General features: G+C 46.9%; 1 protein-coding gene across 2 annotated transcripts in view; it reads right to left on the bottom strand.

Moving 5' to 3' along the window:
• Positions 1 to 20,212, bottom strand: part of SH3GL3 (SH3 domain containing GRB2 like 3, endophilin A3) — a 129,708-nt gene extending 109,496 nt beyond the window's left edge. The window contains exon 1 of one of the 2 annotated variants that reach the window (XM_032836848.1): positions 19,983 to 20,212. In XM_032836848.1, the coding sequence (XP_032692739.1) occupies positions 19,983 to 20,027 (45 nt within the window). In that variant the 5' untranslated portion in view covers positions 20,028 to 20,212. The remainder of the gene's footprint in view (positions 1 to 19,982) is intronic. The other variant, XM_032836846.1, reaches the window with a different exon arrangement.
• Between the last annotated feature and the right edge of the window lie 679 nt (positions 20,213 to 20,891).

Here is a 20,891-nt window from a genome sequence, read left to right as displayed (position 1 = left end):
CCCCAACTTTTTACCAAGTTATACATGTCCCTGCCAAACGATGGTTAGAATAAAATCGCCATCTACTGCACCTCGTATTATGTGCAAAGCACTTTAGATACATAATTTCTTACCCCCACTGCAGCCTACACCTTAGAATTACTGCCGATACTGTGTCCATTTCACACACGCACCAGCTCTGTGAAGAATGACCTCCACTTTACACGCAGGAAGACTGAGGCATCAGGAAACGTTTCCCCAGCAGGTGCAGGTGCGGGGAACCCAGAAGGCTCTGCTCCCCGTCGCCAGCTGGACCTCCTGGGCTCCACTACGCTCTCTGTAGTACACGCAGAGGGATGCAGCCCCCCACCCCCTAGCCCCCTGTCCACAGTCCCTGCTCAGAGTCAGTGCTTAGGGGGAGCTACGGCTGACCTTCCTCTCCTGCCCGCTCATAGGAAAACCAGCAGAGGTCCTTTGCTGCTGCTGCCTCCTCCATAACCTGCAAGTTCTCCCAAGTCTTGTGTTCTCGGAGTGACTTGACCTCGTTCCATTAGTTTTCGATCAAATGCCCTGGCCCTCCCTTCCCATGCATCCTCTGGGCTCATGCAGTCTCCTCACCTCCTACCCCTACTCTCACAGCCCCAAAAACCCCTGAGAGATCTAAGTGAGCAAATCAATAGCCTTGACAAAGGAAAAAACGTATCATGCATTATATCATATACCTTCTTTTACCTAACTAAGTCTGTGGGGCTTTTGTCCTCAGAGAAGTCAATTAAATAAATCCAATAATATTTGTTTCTTAACAATCTGTGCCGGCCTTCTGATATTACACTCCTCGTTTTGATGACAAGCTCCAAAAATTTTTTCCATTATGGCAATTTCAACTGACTTCCATTCCCAAAGAACCCCCCCCCCGACGTGTCCTAAGGAGAATAAACACACCATATTTCTTTAAAATATGCATGTCTGGCAACTCAAAAGGGTACCATCTGGTTCACATAATTTCTGCATCAAGTTTCTGAAAAGCCTGCAGAACGTACAGGATCCATGCCTGATGCAACAGAGGCCGACACATCCCACTGCTATTGTACAAGCAAGTCGGGTAAACTGAGGCAAACACTGGCCGTGCTCCTTGCAAGAGGATACAGTGATCAACTCCCTTAGAACATGGCTCACGAATGAGAATACACATATTTCATCAACGTCACGCTAGAGAAGGAAGATAAACATGGAAATGACATCACCCACATCAAGAATCCCTTTTGAGCCCTGGGAAAAGTAAGTAGAGAACTGGCAGGAAAAGCAAATTGGGACTCTTAACAAAAGGACACGAAGGAGAACGCAAGAGAAAGAATAATCCAAACAAGAAGGCGACAATGGCAGTGGAATGAACCTGGATTCCCTGGTGAGGAATTACAAGGAGGGGCACGGCCAAATGTCAAACAACCTGTACCCAGAAAACACTTCCTGAGCCCCCCAGCTCCCATCCAAGTACATGGCAGTCATTCTTCTCCGGCGCTCTCAACTTTGGGGAGGCATTAGTCCAGGTGACTTGGGGGTTCGAGAGTCTCCTGAATTACACAGTAAGAATTTCTTTCCGGAGCAAAGCCCTTCCCAGGTCACCAGGATGAATCACAATTGTTCAGCGAGTGGAGATCAAACAAACGCACAGCCCAACTGCAGATGCGGACAAAATGCTTCTGGGTCTTCAGAAATGTGCGCACCAGCGTACGCAAATTCCCCAGACTTAGAGTTCGGAGCCAAGGTTGGCAAACTCTGTCTGTAAAGGGCCAAACGGTGATAATTCAGGCTTTGTGCCGACGGCTGTCACTGGCCACAAGGACTCAACTCTGCCATTACAGGGCAAAAGTGGCCACAGACAACCCGCATATGAGCGCGCATGGCTGTGCGCCAATAAAACTTTATTAATGGACATGGAAATCTAAACTGTATGCAGTTACCATGTGCCACCAAATATCATTCTGCTTTTCATTTTCTTCCACCATTACAAAAACGTAAAAATCATCCTTAGCTCACCGGCTATACAAAAAAAAAAACCAAAGTGATGGGCTATACGGAGCCCACAGGCTACAGTTAGCCCACCCCTGGGTTTGTTGTTGGTTTTTTTTTTTTTAAGATTTGATTTCTTTATGACAGAGAGACACCGCGGGAGAGGGAACACAAGCACAAGGGAGCTGGAGAGGGAGAAACAGGCTCCCCGCTGAGCAGAGAGCCTGATGCGTGGCTCGATCCCAGGACCCCAGGATCACGACCTGGACTGAAGGCAGATGTTTAACCGACTGAGCCACCCAGGCACCCCCCACCCCTGGGTTAAAGCTTCTAGATAATACAGAGTCTAAACACATGAAATCTGTTTCAAAGGAATGATGAAGACACCACCTTGAATTTATGCAAAAATTAGAAATCATGAGGAAGAGGCAGAGGACAACAATGGATTCATCTCACACAATGGTGACAAGGACAGTCCTGTACTGTCTTGGAATCACGCAGGCCCCTCCTCCAGTGCTCACAGGAGCCCAGTCCAGCTGCGTAACCTTGAACAAGTTTCATTTAACCTTGCCCAGCCTTAATTCCTTCCTCTCTAAAAGGGGGAATAACAGAGTACCTTCTCGAGAGAGTTAACACGAGGATGAAATGAGATTCCCGCCTCCAAAAATTCTCTGCAGCACCCAGCAGGTCTGCAAAATAAAGCTATTTATTGTTAGTCTGATCTGATAACACCCACAGGTTCATGGATGGGTTGACTGTAAAACATTCTTCCTGGATCTGAAGGTAAGATTTTTAGATGTCCTGACTCCTCACTTATAAAAGCCAAAACTCCAAACTAAGTCAACGCTCAACACAAAACTAACACAATAAGAGGACATTTTCATTCCAGCTGTCAGGAATCTAGAAACCTCAGACTTCTGTGAAAGTTGTGAGCTCAAACTCATGAAGAAAAGAATGCACCATGAACAATCGTTTATTCACTCAACAAGCATCTCAGAAGAATTCTGCGGGAGAGGAGTTCACAACATTGAGTAGGAAGGCCCCAGAGGTAACCAAAATAATTTCCACACAATAAACACAACATGATCCATGTGTGTCCGTCAGGGCTCAGGGGGTTGTGAGGGCAAGCAAGCGCTCTGCAAGAAAGAGGCAGAGTACACAGAAGCGGGGTCAGCTGGAGGTCTGCAGGCTCCAGGATGGCAGCAGAATCTTCCAGACAGAAATAACAGAATGAGGAGCGAATGAGCCTGAGGCTGCCGGAGAGCGGGGCAGAGGGCTGCGAGAAGGGACTGGGACCGCAGGAAAGATCACCCCACAGCAAGTGAAGGAACTGAGAGCGCCCACCCTAGGGCTCCGGGGACCCCCGGGGGAGCCCTACTCCCTGTGAAGCACGGGGGTGTGACAGGGATGGAAAGGAGGAGTATATGGCAGCACCACCTAGGAGGCAGGAGCTACACAGGACTAGGCACTGGATGTCACAGATAACAAAGGAAAAGACAGAAAAAGTCACGAAGCAGAAAACGTGGTAGATTCCAGGAGAGATGGATGGCGTGGTCTGCGGGTCTACAGTGTGTGTGTGTGTGTGTGTGTGTGTGTGTGTGTGTGTCTGTGTGTGTGTGTGTCTGCGTCTGTGTGTGTGTGTGTCTGTGTGTGTGTGTGTGTTCGGGGCGGAGGAGGGTCTGATGGCTACGCCAGCTTTAAAGCCAGGAACAGCCAAGGAACAAGAAGAAAAGGCAGCAAGAGAAACACACACGGAACACACCTCCCAGGCATGTGCAGCTACGTGGGGAAGAGCCGCCGGCAGCCAAACCCGCAGGGCCCGCCCTGCTGTAGCAAACGCTCACTGTGTCCCACGGCTCCTTACGTAGCTCCTGGAAAACGTGCTACAGAAACAGCCCATGCATATAAATACACAGATTCAAACAGGATTGCACCTACCACTTCACCCGTTTTGTCCAAGATTATGGCAGCATACAAAAATACTGCAGACCTTTCCCCCTACCCCACAGAAGAATCAATCAGTCTGTGCGTTCATTCATTCATTCTTGAGGAATCATGTTCATTATATACGAAAAGCAACACACACAAGCCCTTCCTAATTGCGGAGTTCAAGCACCTCGATGAAGATGAGAAAGCTCTGTGAACTTGACAACACTCCTTCATCTCTCTGGTGCACAGATGAGACCCCAGGCCAGACACCGGGACACGGGGAAGGAGGAGGTGCAGGTGCTTTTCATGGGCTGTCCATCTTCTCTCATTTTTGTTTTTGTTTTATTACTTGAGAGAGACAGCCAGAGTGAGAATGAGTTGGGAGGAGGGGCAGGCTCCCTGCTGAGCAGAGAGCCCGATGCGGGGCTCAATCCCAGGACCCTGGGATCATGACCTGAGCCCAACGCAGATGCTTAACCCACTGAGCCACCCAGGCGCCCCCCCTCATTTGTTAACACGGCGGGAGCACCAATGACTTGATCAGGTTGCTGCGAGGATTATGTCCGTGCGTCGAGCACCTACTTCGAGTCCGTGAAAACAAAACACACTCGATATACAGACACTCCGATGAATGACCACGGATACGGATCTCATGATCTTCATTTAGGGATGAGGAAACCAAACCAAAGGGGAGTTCCGTTACCCTCTCCCAAAGTCACGCTTCTTGGCAAACATGGGAAACCTACTTCTCCCAACCCCAAATCACATGCTCTCAGGGTATCCCGCGCACCCCACCCACCTCGTCCGGCTCTCACGCGGGGGAGGCTGGCAGCTCTGCCATTTTGGCACAACCAGTGTTCAAAGACAGACCCCCCCAGCCTCTGCACATCCAAGCTGTTCCTACCGACATCAGTACAAGACTCAGCTCCTGGGAGTTCAGCTCCAAGCAGCTCGGCACGGAGTAGAAGGAAGGCACATTTAACACACTTAACAACGCCCACCCAAAGGGGGGGGCGGGAAGACAAGAAAAGAGAAATTCCTTTATTCTCCCCAGTTGCTCCCACTCCCACTACTGCTCCTTCAAAATAAAGCTGGGCCTCCATCGACTGTCTCCAGGACAGGACTCCACTGCTGAAAAGCCAGAGAAACAAAAGAAGTCAGTTCTTGGCTTCTGAGCTTCCAAGGGCCCGAACCCTAGCTATCGATGGCCAAACCATGGGATATTATATGCTATTTACACTCTGAAGTATCTTCATTAGATGTTAAGTGTACAACAACACTCTCGGTCCAGGCGTCATCCCCTCATACCCAGGAATCAAGTCTTAGAGAGCCAGGACCATGCTTTTGACAACGATCACCTTTTCTTGGAAAGAAGCACCTGGTCTAAGACATCAGTCTGCACAGCAGGAATCCCCTGTGGACAGAACTCAAGGCTGCTGCTTAACTTCTTTCTAAAAAATTTGAGTTATAAAAAATGCATTACTGTCCATTTTAAGATACACGACTTTTACATCTGACTTGACAAGAGCACCAAAGAAGGGGGTCTTGCCGGCCTTAGAATGTTCTAGAACCTATTCTTGCATTCTCTCTTCAAAATGTTCCTAAGTAGGTCACTACAAGCAAAGCACTAGCTCCACCTCATCTCTGGCCAGCGTCGCACAGTCGTGGGGGGCTACCCACTCATTCCAAAGCCTGCCTTCTGCCGTTCAGCCCACTTGGCGCTGTCGAATTTGCCTCATAACTTCACAGCTCTCTGCCCTGACTCCAGATCTCTCCGCAGCTCCCACCTCACGCCAGCCGAGCTCCTCTGGAGAGCCCACCACAGCAAAGACGAACGCGCAGTTCAGCTCCCTCCGGCAGGCCCTCCCAAAAAGTTTCCAGGAGCTTCCCCAGACAAGCAGCCAAGCTCTCTGGTCAGAAACCACGTTGGGCTTCCAAGCAAGTACCGGCAACAGCATGGGCAGCCAGGAACCATCCTTCTCCTATTCGACCCTGACCTGCCGAGGAACCATTCACGCAATATTCACGAGCCTGAGACCTTCCAGGAAAAGCTGCCAACCACTTGGCCGTGGGGCATATCAACTCATCACATTGGACTTTCTCTGGACCTGCACAACTTTTAAAAATTTTTAATTCACTACTAATGTTTTAAAAGTAGGAAGTTGTGCATACAATGTAGACTTTGAACATTCCTCATTAGCACAGAGTTACTGGGGACCCCGATATGCCAGGCAGTGTTGCACAGGGCTAGGAGGCCACAGGGGATAAACAGGACAAGAAATTAACTGACGAGTAAAGCCGCTAGCGGGGATTTTAGTTGGGTAACACATACCACTTCCGTTTTAGGGAAGATGGAATATAGTTTTTCCTATTCCTCCCATTAACTGCAACTAAAAAACTCTAGATATTATATATAATACAACCATAAGAAGATCCTGAAAGGCAGAAAGAAGGTTTACTAGCTAGGAATCTCAGGACCCAAGAAATGACACAGGCTTGAGTTTCCTGCACTTTCTTTTTCCCCCATATACCCAAGACTTGCAGCTAAAGAAGTCAGCAACCCAGAAATACTAACAGGTGCAAGGAGGGGAAAGGTCCCAGTAAAGACCCACCACCCTCTCTAGCCAAAGGGCCAGGCAAGGATCAGCCCAGCAAGACAGAAAATGTTTAGAGAATAACCACTCTACTCCAGCTGTACTCCAAACACTACAGAGAAAACTGAGGCCCCACCGCCCTCCACACCAGCAAAGGACGAGTGGGATGCCTAGACTTCCACCCTTCCCAGGCTACAATGAGGTGGCCCAACCCTCACCCCCTCCTTACCCTGGGGTCATGCCAGACAAGACCAAGTAGGGAGCTGGACTTCCATCTCCACCGGCGAGTCTAACGCCCATATTACTCTGACCTTTCACCTTCGGTGTCAGCAGAGACTGCGGAGGAAGCCTCGACTTCCTCCTCCATGAGGGGCAGTGAGGTCCCCCACCCCTCACTGCCAGGAGGCCTGGTACAGAGTCGGACATTCACCACCACCCAGTGGTAATGAGGCCACCCACTCTCGTGGTATTGGCGCAGGCCACTTGGGGAGCGGTGCAAGGCTGTTCTTCCTGTCCCAGCCAGAAAGGTAACAGCAAAGGCCCAGTAGGGAGCCAGAACTCCCACTCTGGGTACCAAGACTCTGAGTGGGGACATAGGGCATCTACCCCCACTTGGAAGTAAAGGCAGTGCCACCATCCTTCCCTGCCAAAGCAGTCAAAGAGAAAGCCAGTAAAAACAGGAAATTTAAATGAGATCAAGTCTTGGAGCGCCTGGGTGGCCCAGTTGGTTGAGTGCCCGACTCTTGATTTTGGCTCAGATCATGATCTCTGCATTCTGAGTTCGAGCCCTACAACAAGCTCCACACTGGGTGTGGAGGTCTCTCCCTCTCTCTCTGCCCCACACCCTGTGCCTGTAATCTCTCTCTAAATAAGTAAATAAGATTGAATCTTACAAAATAATATTTAAAGGGCCCAGGTTTCAATTTAAAAAACCACAATATCATGCGAAACACCAGGAAGATTTCAAACTAAATGAGAAAAGACAAATCAATTGATGTTAACACCAAGATGACAGAACAATCAAAATTATCTGACAGACTTTAGATGAGTTGACAAGCGATTATGACAATGCTCAAAACTAATGAAAAAACAGAAAGTCTCAACAAAGAAACAGACAACATAAAGAAGAACAAAACAGAAATTGTCTAACTGAAAAACACAATAACTGATATAAAAAGATTCAACCTTCAACTCAACCACAGAATATAGGAGAAAACAATCAGTGACCTGGAATAGAACAGAAATTACCCAATCTGAACAACAGAGAGGAAATAAACTGGGGGGAGGGGGAGAGAATAGAGCTCAGAGACATGCGGTATTATAACAAAAGAGCTAACATTCGGTTAAGCATCCGTCTCTTGGGTTTGGCTCAGGTTGTAATCTCAGGGTTGTAGAATCAAGACCCGTGTCAGGATCCATACTCAGTGGGGAGTCTGCCTGAGATTTTGTCTCCCTCTCTCTCTGCCCTTCCCCACCACATTCCCTCCCTCTCTCTCTTTCTCCCTATCTCTTATAAAGAAACAGATTTTTAAAAAACTAAAAAAGAAAGAAGCTGAAAACTTCCAAATTTGGCAAAAGACATACATCTACAGATTCAAGAAGCTAACTGAACTCCAAGCAGGATAGCAGAAGAAACCCACACCAAAACAATACAGTCAAACTTATAAAACCTGAAGCAAAAGAATCTTAAAAGCACAGAGAAAAATGATACCTAACATGCAGAGGAAAACATCCAAATTACAGATTTTTCATCAGATATCCCAGCAGTCAGAAGAAAGTAGAATGATATTTAGTGAAAGAAAACTGAGGTCAACCAGGAATCCTAGAACCAGAGGAGGTATCCTCCAGAAGTGAAGGGGAAATCAAGACATTTTCAGATGAATAAAAACTAAGAGAATTTGTTGCCAGTGGACCTATCCTAAAAGAACGGCTAGAGGGATTTCTCCAAATAGAAAGGAAATGACGAAAGAACTAATCCTAGAACATGAGGAAGGAGGGAAGAAAAGAGTAAGAAAAAACATATGGTAATTACTATAGATTCCTCCTCTTGAGTTTTCTTTTTTTTTTTTTTAAGATTCATTTATTTATTTATTTGACAGATAGAGATCACAAGTAGGCAGGGAGGCAGGCAGAGAGAGAGGGAGAAGAGGAAGCAGGCTCCCCACCAAGCAGAGAGTCTGATGCGGGGCTCAATCCCAGGACCCTGGGATCATGACCTGAGCTGAAGGCAGGCATTTAACCAACTCAGCCACCCAGGTGCCCCCAGATTTTTTTTTAAGGGTTGGCAGCAAAAGCCACAAAATGTTTACAACTGTCCACCCCACTCTCCATGGGACCCAATCAAAGGAGACAGGGGCAGAGGCCGGGCCTGCCACCCTAAAATGTGGGATAGAGGCAGTCAGCAGCTCCCCCATAGATCCAACACCAGGCATGGCTGGGCATCACCTAGTATACTGAGGGGCTGACTGGGTATAGGGGGCTCCCTGGACCTCTCACCAATGGAGTCCTTCCCACACCTAGGTTCCAGGGATGCCCCAGGGCAGCCACAGACCTCAGCTCCTCCCCACCACATGCAGACCCTGCCACCCCTCAGCCATACCATCTTCCCCAGGCCTGCCCATCCAGGTGTGCCTGCAACTGCAAGGGGTCCCAGGCCAGTGATGCACCTCCAGGCAGATGCACTTGCGGGCCTATGTTGCTTCCCAGGGTCTGCTACTGCTGAGCGGAGGCCACCAGGCTGCATAAGACCAGCATCTTGGGGCCACACTGCCACCACCCTGTACCCCCTTCCCCACCTATACCCAATTTTTTTCAACAAATATACACAAACACTATAAACATATTTTCCCTTCCTTATGATTTCCTTAATACCGTTTTCTTTTCTCTAGCTTATGTTATTGAAAAACTACAGCATATAATACATTTAACATACAAAATATGATTGGCAAGGCTTTGGGTCAACACTATTCTACTAATAAATTAAGTTTTAGGGGACTCAAAACTTGTATGTGGATTTTCAACTGTGAGGACACCCCTAAGCCCAGCATTGTTTAAGGGTCAGCTATATATAAATCAAAATGAAACTTTAAAAATCAAGTAACACACATAAAAACAAGGGGGAAAAGCCAAGAGACAAAACACAGAAAAAAAACAAAAAACAAAACAATTAAATGGTACCCATTTGCCCTAACATATAAATAATTACATTAAATATAAGTGGTCTAAATATACCAATTAGAAGACAAACCAGCAGATCGGATTAAAAAGTATGGCTTAACTATATACGGTCTACAAGAAGCTTACTTCAAATATTGCAATACAGGCAGGCTGAATGTAAAAGGATGAAAAATTTACATCATGCAAACATTCCTCAAAAGAAAGCAGAATTGGCTATATTAATTCAGATAAGGCGACGTTAGGGCAAAGAATGTTACCAGAGACAGAGAGGGACATTCCATAACAACAACATATTTAAAAGGGTAAATCCACCAGCAACCCTAATGTGTGCACATCAAATAGTGGAGCTGGAAATCATACAAAGCAAAGACTGATAGCAGTGGAAGAGGAAAGAGATAAACCTCCAGTTCTACACATGAAGTCTTCTCCCAACAATTAATAGTACTTGACAGAAAAATCAATAAGGATATAGAAGAATCTAACACTATTAACCTAATCAATACTCATAGACTACTCCACCCAACAGCAAAGACACATTATTTTCAAGCACCCACAGAATATATACCAAGATAGACCTTGTCCTGAGCCAGAAAATAAACCTCGATTTTTTTTTAATTGACATCCTGCAGAGTGTGTCCTCAAATGACAATGGAATCAAACTAGGAATCAGTAACAGGAGCATAACAGGAAAAATGCCAAGCACTTAGGGACTAAAATGCACAATTCAAAATAATCAATGGGTCGAAGCAAAAGTCTCAAGGGAAATCAAAAAGTAACTGAACTGAATGAAAATTAAAATACAACATATCAAAATCAGTGAGACTCAACTAGACTGTGCGGAGAGGGAAATTTATACAGCACTGACGCATATGTTAGAAAGAGGAGAAATCTCAAAATCAATGATCTGATTTCCCTCAAAAATGTAGAAAAATAAAATAAATAACAAAATAAACTAAAGCAAGCAGAGAAAGGAAATAAACTGCAAAAATCAATGACACTGAAAATAGCAAAAAAAACAACAACAGAAAATGAAACAAAAAACTGGTTCTTTGAAAAGATCAATAAAACTCACAAACCTGTAAGACTGACAAAGTAAAAGGGAGAAGACACTAATCACCAATATCAGGAATGGAAGGGGGGGGCATTACTACGGATCATACAGACAACAAAATGATAACAAGGGAATACTAACTTTCCGCACATAAAACTGATAACCTAAATGAAAGAGACCAATTCCTTGAAAGACACAAACTAAAAAAAAAGCCCCGATGAGAAACTTATTTATTTATTTATTTATTTATTTAAAAGATTTTGTTTATTGGGGAACCTGGGCGGCTCAGTGGGTTAAAGCCTCTGCCTTCGGCTCAGGTCCTGATACCAAGGTCCTGGGATCGAGCCCCACATCTGGCTCTCTGCTCAGCAGCAAGCCTGCTTCCCCTCCTTCTCTCTCTGCCTGCCTCTCTGCCTACTTGTGATCTTGGTCTGTCAAATAAATAAATAAATAAATCTTTAAAAAAAAAAGATTTTGTTTATATTGACAGAGAGAAGCACACCGAGAAAGGGAACACAAGCAGGAGGAGTGGGAGAAGCAGGCCTCCCACTGAGCAGAGAGCCTGATGTGGGGCTCTATCCCAGGACCCTGGGATCATGACCTGAGCTGAAGGCAGATGCTTAACCCACTGAGCCACCCAGGTGCCCCACAAATTAGAAACTTTTTTAAATGATTTTATTTGTAAGTAATCGGTACACCCAACATGGGACTCAAACTCACAACCCCAAGATCAAGACTTACACGCTCTAACACCTCAGGCAGCCAGGCTCCCCCCAAATGAGAAACTTCTAATCTCAGACAGTTTCATTAAATAATCTATTAAATGTCTAAAAAACAATTAACACCAATTCTACACAATTTCCTTCAGAAAACAGAATAAGAGAGAACACTTCCCAATTCATTTTATTAAGGCAGTATTACCTGACACCAAAACTACACAGAAAGGGTTGCTTGGCTGGCTTAGTCCATACGGTATGCAACTCTTGATCTCAGGGCTGTCAGTTCAAGCCCAATGTTGGGCGTAGAGCCTACTTAGTAAAAAACAAAACAACAACAAAAACACTACTGACAGTACCAAAAAATAGTAATATCCCTCATGAATTCAGACACACACACACACACACACACACACACACAAAATGAATACAGATGCATACAAAAAAAAAATCCGTAACAAAATATCAGCAAATAAATTCTTCTATTCCTATAAATTTATTCTATATTTTTAAAAAGAAATATACACAATGACCAGGTGCATTTTATTCCACGGATGCAGAGTTGGTTCAATTCTCAAAAATCAATTGATGTAGTCCATCACGGTAATACACTAAAGAAAAACCACAGGATCATATTAACTGATGTAGAAAAAGCATTTGACAAAATTCAACACCCATTCATTATTTAAAAAAAAAAAAAAATCCTCAGAAAAGTAGAAACAGAAGGGAACTTCCTAACGTTATAAAGAACATCTGCAAAAACCCTACAAACTAACATTGTACTTAATAGTGAAAGACTGAAAGGTTTTCCCCAGAATGGGGAAAAAGGCAAGGATTCCTTTTTCACCACATTTATCAAATCTTGCTGAAGGTTCCAGCCAATGTAATAAAGCAAGAAAAAGAAATAAAAAGTATACAGATAAGAAAGGAAAAAATACCACTGTCCTATTTTTAGATGACATTTGCATAGAAAATCCCAGGGAATTTTAATTAAAGGGAAAAAAACCCTCCTAGAACAATTGAACATACAAAAATCAATAATATTTTTAAATGCTGACAGTGAAGATATGGATATTAAAAACATAATACCTTTTACAATTGCTTTAAAGAGCATGAAATACTTAGGTGCAATTTTAGCAAAACATTTAGCAACTTGTGCTCTGAAAACTACAAAATGCCAATGAAAGAAATCCGAGGGCAAATTACATAGAGGGACACGCTGTGTCCACGGACTAGAAGACTCTGCATAGGAAAAATGTCAGTGCTCCCCAAATAGTATAATGTATATAATATACCCCAAATATAATATACCCCAAAAGGTATAATGCAATCGCTATCAAAATTTCATAAGGGTTTTTTGGTACATACAGGAAAGATGATTCTAAAATTGAGACAAAGACTCTAGAATAACTTAAAACAATCTTGAAAAAGAAGACTAGCTTGGAAAGAATCAATCTGATTTCAAGCCTTACCATGTAGCTACAGTGATCAAGACTGGATTATGCTGACAAAGGAATGGACAACTACACACAGGTGAATGGAAGAAAACAGAGAAGACATGAATATGTCCACACGAAGATGCCCAACTGATTCTGACAAAGTTACAAAAGTAATTCAGTGGATTTCCAACAAGCGTTAAGGGAATATCTGTGGGCAAAAAAATGATCTCTGGCCCCAGTCTCCTGACTTACTTTAAAAAAAAATTAACTAAAAATGGGTTACAGACTTAAATGTAAAATATAAAACTTTTTAGAAAAAAAGCGGAAGAAAAAATCCTTAGGATCCAGGGCTAGGCAGAGTTCTTAGATACCAAAAAACATGACCCATAAAGGAAGAAATTCTCAAACAGGATTTCATCGAAATTAAAAACTTTTGCTCTATGAAAGACCAGGTTAAGAGGATAAAAAGAAACTACAGACTTGAAGAAAACACTTGCAAACCACACATCCAACAAAGGACTAGCATCCAGAATATATAAAGAACTCACAACAATTTTTAAAATCCTATTAAAAATGGGCTAAAGATATGAAGACAGTTCACCTAAAAGGAGATACAGAAAGTCAATAAGCTAAGCACAGGACAAGTTGTTAGTGATTAGAGAGATACAAATAAAAGCCACAATGAAATTTAAAAAATAAAATAAAATACTAACAGTAAATGCTGAGGATGATGTGGAAAGAATGGAACGTTCACAGATTATTAGTAGGAATGTACTATGGTACAGCCACTTGGGAAAACTATGTTTCTTAAAATAGTTAACACGTTAACTACCATAAGATGCAACAATCGCACTCCTGGGCGTTTATCCCAGCAAAATGAAAACTTAAGTTCACAGGAAAACCTGTACATAAATACATACAATAACTATATTCGTAAGAGCCCCAACCTAGAAACAACCCCATATTCTTCAACAGGTAAGTGGTTAAACTGTGGGAGTCCATCCCCACCACAACCTAGATGAATCTCTACTGCTGTATTATGTAGGGATAAAATCCCAATCCCAAAAGGTTGCAGACTGCATGGTTCCACTTATTTAACACCTCTAAAATGACAAATTAGAGAGAAGAACAAATTAATGGTTGTCAGGGGTTAAAGAGTGGGGGCAGGAGGGAAGTGCATGTGGCCATCATCTCTGTGGTGACAGATCTGTTCTGTATCCTAACTGTATCAGTTTAGGTAGCTTGTGATCATGAACTATAGTTTTTGCAAAATGTTACCACTAGAAACAAACCATGGAAAGGTACTGGAATCTGTACTACTTCTCCCAATTGCTTGTGATCTGTAACTATCTCAAAACAAAGTTTAATTGAAAAATACACTGGGTTACAAAGGAAACTAATGACACTGAATACACTTGTCAAAATATTAACATATTTGTGGTGTGGTTTTCAAAAACACCTGGGTAACGCGATAGCGAGGGCACAGCTCTATTTGAATTGGGTGATGGGGAGGGAAGACCTGGCTGACGAGCCACCCTGGAATCTGTGCCGTGATCTAAATGACAAGAAGGACACACCTTGCATAGATCAGGAGGCCAGGCGGGGTAGGTTGAGGGAACAGCTACTACAAAAGCCCTGAGATAAGACCTTAGCACTTCAGGGGAACTGAGAGGTCCCTGTGTCTGATTGCCAGCAGGAGGTGGGAGGGGGCCAAGGGATGTGCGGTTTCACAGGCCAAAGGAGGAGGAAGTCTGGGTTTAGTTCTAAATGCCGCTGGAAGCCAAGGAAGAATTAATGAGAGCAAAGAATGATTCGGTCTGAGACATATTTTAAAAACAGCATCGTGACCACTGTGAGTAAACAGATTGCAGCGGGTAGGAATAAAGGTCTGCGAACAGGGAGGGAGGCTCCTGCAGCCCTAAGGGCGGGAGGCCACGGTCAGGGCCAGAAGCAGAGTGACAGCAGAGATAAAAGAAAGATGAACCCATCAGCAGTTTATTTTGAAAATAAAGCCAAGAGGAAGGGCTTTCTGGTGAACTTCCTGTCCAATGAGGGAAAGAAAAAAAATCAAAGATGAAGGATGGTTTTCATGTGTGTTTAACTCAAGCAGCTGAGGGCACGGCGGTGTGGTTTATGGAGACGGCCAGCAGAACAAGCCTGGGTGGAGAAAACCCAGAGTTCAAGTTTGGATGGCTTAAGTTTGAGAGCCTTTTTAAATATCCAGGGGGAAAGGGGACCCCTAGGAGTCTGTCAGGAGTCTGTATGCAGAAGGAGCGTCTGGACCAGAAATACCATCCCCAGAGGAACAAATGTATGGATCGTCTACACGTCATGAGGCTGGAGAAAACATGCTGGCAGGGTGTAGGCTGAGACAAAGGGGAGGGGTCCAAGCCAGAGCCCCAGGGCACTCCAGGACGTATGGGGGATTGGGGGGGGGGCGAAGGAGCAATAAAGAAAGGAGATCTGGAAGAGGAAAACCTAGCCAGTGTAGGAGCTGTGAGAGGAGAACAATCCCTCAGGGTCACAGGCTGCTGAGAGTCAGGTGGGGAAGTGATCCCAAGATGGGGCAAGCGGGGGAGGTTCGTGGGAGACCTAGGCCTCAGAGCGCCAGAGAAGACAGCCGGCAGGAACCGGCTAAGAACAAGCGATCAGAAAGTAGAGATGGGGCAACCATGTTCTCCATACATTTTGCTGGGAAGGGGAGAGAGAAAATGGGATGGGGAGAAGCAGGATCTCAGACCGAGCGAGGGCTTTTTTCCCCCGTCTCTTTTCACAACATATGGACAAGACCCTGGGAATTGCAAGCAAGAGCTCCCTGGGAAGGCATTTCACAGAAATCCAACAGCAGTCACAATGCCACAGTACCTCCCCATCCCGGGCTTGGTCCTCCCCCCAGACCCTGTCCCCCACCTCAACACTTTCCCAGGTTTCTACTGAAATGCAAAATCCAGTCATCCGCATTTTGATGGTGTAGAACTTTCAAAGTTTGTTCTCCTACTACTTAGCCAAATACAGTAGTGTATCAGCTCTGTTTACCTGTAGTTTTGTTTTCTGGGTACAGCATGACCCAGAAATATCAGCTCCCCCAAATACACATGATCCCCCACATGCTTAACTTTAGGTAATACAATTTACACTCCATTTGTTAATCAAGCTGAAAAATTAACCTGAAAAAAATAGCCCCCCCAAAAAAATCCCTGCTTTTAAATGCCTTTTTTAAAATCAAATTCCAAGCAAATGATACCCTAATTTACATTTACTTTAGAGGAAAAAAAAAAAGGCACCAGGGCTAAGAAATGTTTGGATTACATTGTGTAAAAAAATCAAAATCAATTTGGCTTGGACATCTATTCTAGCTCCTGGACTTAAAATTTTTAAAAAACACAAAGATTTACAGATGAATTTATCAAGCCATCTATGTAGAAAGGGACAATGTTTTAGCATCATACACTTTCTGATGCATCTCAGAGAAAAAAAAATCACTATGGATTTTGTAAAGTGCATTTTCATCTTTCTCTCCAACAAGACAGTGAAACAAGATGCGTTCATTGCCTCCCAAGAGAGTCTCATAATTTACAAAGACTGGCCTTCTCTGAAGTGTTTACCCATAAATGGCCAGTATGGGCAGCTGGTTGTCACACGAAAAATCTCTAGGCCCCTTACAACCGCTCATGATTTTTTTCTGGTTAATGCATTAAAAGAGAAACAGTAGGGGAGTTAACCCCCCCTTCAAAAAAAAAAAAACTGTTTGAACATGAAGTCTACAAGTGTCACCACCATCCAGGGTCATCGCTATATGGTTAATCTGGAGAAAGAAGAAGAAAAAGAGGAAAGCTAAACTGCTCCCTAGACTTCCCTGGGATGGGGAACACGCCTTCTGGAAGTCCAGAGAGAAAGAATATGGCTATTTGCACAGAGTTCAGCTCAGAGGGAATACAGAGGTGGCCTGAGTGTCCCGTCCCGCTCCAACAGGAACCACCATGTCAAGAAAACCACCACAAAGTATGCCTTATTAAGCATAATTAATACAAATCAGTGAGTGGTAACCCTGATGTAATTACTCTGAATTGCATTTTCACTCATGGGGCACCATGTTTGATAAGAAACCACAAGGCCATCTTTAAGCTCTCTGTATTTATCTCTAAGAATTCATGCTACATCCCTACCAGTTGGGAGGGTACATTGAAAAATCCTTTCGAGAGCAAAAAGAGGAATTACGAACGAGGGACACTTGGGTTCTAAGTCGAAATGCTGAGGAAGAGAATCAACTAGATTTTGTGATCAACGCCACCTGTGCTCTTTTTCCTTTATTTTCTCCCTCTTTCCTTTTCGGTCTCCACCTGCTACCAAAATGAGGCATAATCCCTGCAGTGAACAGTTTCATTCTCAGTAGCGTAAGGGGATTTTTTTTTCCCCCTTCAGAGATGTGAGGGAAAAGTGAGATACCAAGAAAGAAGAGCCAGTTATCAGGAGGTTGTAAGTTATTACCTTGTCTGTTGTTGAGAAAAATTATCGTCAGTCACCATGGTCCTAGTTCCTTTATTTGTGAAAGATCTACTTTACCATCTTTTTCTGAACTACTTTAAGTGAATTAAGATTTCAGAACTGGGAGGTATATAGTGAGATATAACCCACAGACCCTACAATTCACCCACAAAGGCGGATTCCATGGTTTTCGCAATAGTCACAGAGTTGTGCGTCACTACAATCAATGTTAGAACAGAGACACAGCTTCCAAATCCTCTAATCCAGGTACAGACAGAACTATGGTTTAGGTGGGTTAAGTCACGTTCCCAAAGTCACAGGGCTGGTCAGTGGCACAGGCAGGCCTGGATCCCTGGGAATGATCAAGCCACTGACATCATCCGGGACTCCCTTTCCCCTGCCCTGGAAAGGTTCTTGTGAATTAAAACCCGCTGTTAAAATGTCTGAGAAGAACATCTGGCATTTTCTACTCTCATGCTCCCTCTTCTATTAAACCCGGTCTAATTTCTCCCCCAAATCTGTCCCCTTGCAAGATTTCTTAGAAAGACTTCTAGAACAGATAAAAACTTACCTACTGGACACTCTGACCACAAAATGTGGTTTGTAAATCACAGAGAGAACCCGTGATTCCTTTCTTTCCCAATAAATGCACAAAAGACCTCAGCTCATGCAAAAAGGCGAAATGAGATCCACTCTTATTTTGTTTTTAAGGGGCTGATGACGGGTGGTTAAACTCAATGACCTCATCACCAGAATGACACTTCTCCAATGCCAATAACTTTCTAAGACCTCAACATTCACACTGGCTGGGGGTCAAAAACCGACCTGGATCACCCTTGAGTCTGTCATCTCTGAGATGTGCTCCTCTTAAGTTCATACCAAACAAATGAAAATCTTCAAAAATGGTCAGTTCCTGGCCCGAGCTAAGGAAGCCAGTGTTAACAAGCACAGCCAGAAACTACTAGTCCCCCAGTGCCCAGCCAAGCTCTAGTTCTGAGCTCACAGCAGCACTTGCCCACTGCTCCTGCCTTTAAAGGCCCCCACCCTGCTTCCACGACACTCTTCTCTCTCCGACATTCTACCAGCTCCTTCCTTCCTGTGCTCTTCTACCCCAAAAGTTTCCTTTATTCAACAAATATTTATTGAGTGGCTGCTCCTGATCAAGTACTGGGCTAAACATTCCCAAATGTGGCTGCTCCCCAGAGCCTATATTTAGCTCATCGTGCATTTTCTGACTTTCCTGCACTTACATTTTTTAATGTCCATTTAGGGCTTAAATCCCCAAGTCTACAGTTCCAGTCTTGGCCTCACCCCTTAGTCTCCAGATCAAGGCAGGCACCTGCCCCGAGGCCACTGACATCTGAATGGCCCCAGACCCTTCAAAAAGAGCCCAGGGCCAGCGATGGGTACACCCAGCAGGCTCCTCCTTCAGGACTCCTATCACCCTGCACAGAGCACCACTGTCCAACCAGGGTCCCCAGCCAGAATCTGGGCATCACCCAGTTTCTTCACAGAACAGGTATGAGCGAGGGAACGGCAGCGTCCTCAGCCTGAGACTGGGGCTAGAAAAAGAGAATCCTCTAATCGCGGCTGCTTTCCAATTCGTGGCTTAAGATCTCATAAACGTGGATTCTGAATGAAATCGGTCCTCCTTGGTGCTAGCCAAATTGGGGGGGGGGGGCTAGAGAGGAGGAGGGAGAGGCAGAGCAACAAAACCAGGGTTGCAGGTGTGGGATAGGCTCGACAGTGTGAGTTCTGCCATGGCCGGAAGAGACCGCAATCTTGGAATACAAATTTGCTTGTCGTCAACACACACACTCACGCACACACAGCAATTTCATGCCTCCCTGCCTGTTTTCCTGTTTCCTCGCTCAGAACGCCCTTCCCCCTTCCCTTCCACACACACACAAACACACCCCCACCCACAATTCCTGCTCCTACTTAATTCCCCAAAGACGCGTCTCCTCCTCCGGGAAGCTTTCCCAGACGCCCCCACCGTGCTGTCTGCCGCGCTCTGCGCGTGGAGGTGCGTCTAACAGTTTGTTTACGCGTCTGCCGACGTCTCCGCGCCACACCGCAGCTCTCCAGGAGCAGGAGCCGGGCCGGCGCCGCCAGGACGGCGCGCAGGCGAGGCACCGCCATGGGGAGCCCCGGCCCGGGGTCGCGGCGCGCTCCGGCGGGGTCCACCCGCAGGCGTCCGCCGGACCCAGCATACCCCGACCCCCCGTGAGGCTGCAAGACGCGCCCGCGAGGGCTCCCAACCTCCAGGTAGGCGCCCGGCGGCCCCGGGGTCCCCCGCCCAGCGCGGGTAGGGGGGCGGCGCCGAGCGCAGCGCGCAGGCCTCCGCGCGCCCCTGTCCCGCGCGCGAGCCCCCGCGGCCCGCCACCTCTGCTCCTGGCCCACGGAAGCCCTCCGAGTGACAGCGCTCGGGGCAGAGCGCGGGCCCGGGGCGGCAGGGGCCGGCGGCGGAGGGAGCGGGCGGCCCTCGCTACACCTCCGCGCCCCAAGAGGCCCCTTGGGGCGCCAGAGGCCTAAAGCCGCGGGGGAGCGCGGCCCCCTGGCCCCTCCACCCCCACGTCCCGACCTCCCCGCGCCTCCCTACCTGGCTGGCTTTGTGGAACTGCTTCTTCAGCCCCGCCACCGACATCGCGACTGCGCCCGGCCGGGTCTGGGGATCGGTCTCCGGACTCCGCCGGGCTGCGCGGCCGCGACGCGCTGGGGGAGCGGGCGCTGGGGCCGGTCCCCGCGCGGCTGGGCTCCGCCGGGCCCGCCTCCCACGGCCAGGGCCACGGCCACCGCGGCTGTCACACTCGCACACACGCGCGCACGCAGATGGCAACACGGCGCTCCAAAGCCCCTGCGCAGCCCATTGGCCGAGCCGCGGCGGTATGCAAATGAGGCCGCCGGGGCCGCCCACGCCTCATTGTTGCGTGGAGACCCGCCGGCCCCGCGGCGGGGAAGCGGGGCCTGGGCGTGGGGCGCTCCCGGGTGCGGGGAGGGCAGGCCCACGCAGGGCTTCCTGCGGGCTGGGGGCTGTGGCGTGGCCGCGGCTGCGGAGGGAGGGCGCACATTGCGTGCTTCTGGGACTTGGTGCGAAACTGGCTTTTGCTCGGTGGCCACACCGCCTCCCTCGGGCGCAGTTTGGGTAGGTGTCCGTTTTCAGGCAGGGATGCTCCCAAGTCCGCCGAAGGGGACCGAAATGCGCCCGGAGGGGGGACCTGCGGTAGGAGGGCAGCGAGGCTGCTGCTGCTTGCCCCCGCGCGGTGCCCTGGGTGCAGTCCGCCCACAGGACTGTGGCCTTCCAGAAGGTCCAGCAGTTACTGGGTAATTTGCTGATAAATACGGTGTTCGCGAAGCCCACTGTCACGTGCATGAAGAGGAAGGGGCTCCAAGGGGCTGTGAAGTGCACGCTCCTTGGGGGGGAGGGGGTTGGTGCGGGGGGACGACACGCACCACGGGCGGGATCCCGCCCCCTCGGTAGTTCCTACCACCTGCGTAGGTTCTCCAGCGT

This window comes from Lontra canadensis, unplaced genomic scaffold (assembly GCF_010015895.1).
Source record: "Lontra canadensis isolate GAN:19392208 unplaced genomic scaffold, GSC_riverotter_1.0 scaffold94, whole genome shotgun sequence".
In the NCBI taxonomy this organism is placed as follows: Eukaryota; Metazoa; Chordata; class Mammalia; order Carnivora; family Mustelidae; genus Lontra; species Lontra canadensis.
Note: the sequence above shows the minus strand (reverse complement) of the source record. Positions and strands in the feature narration are given on the sequence as shown.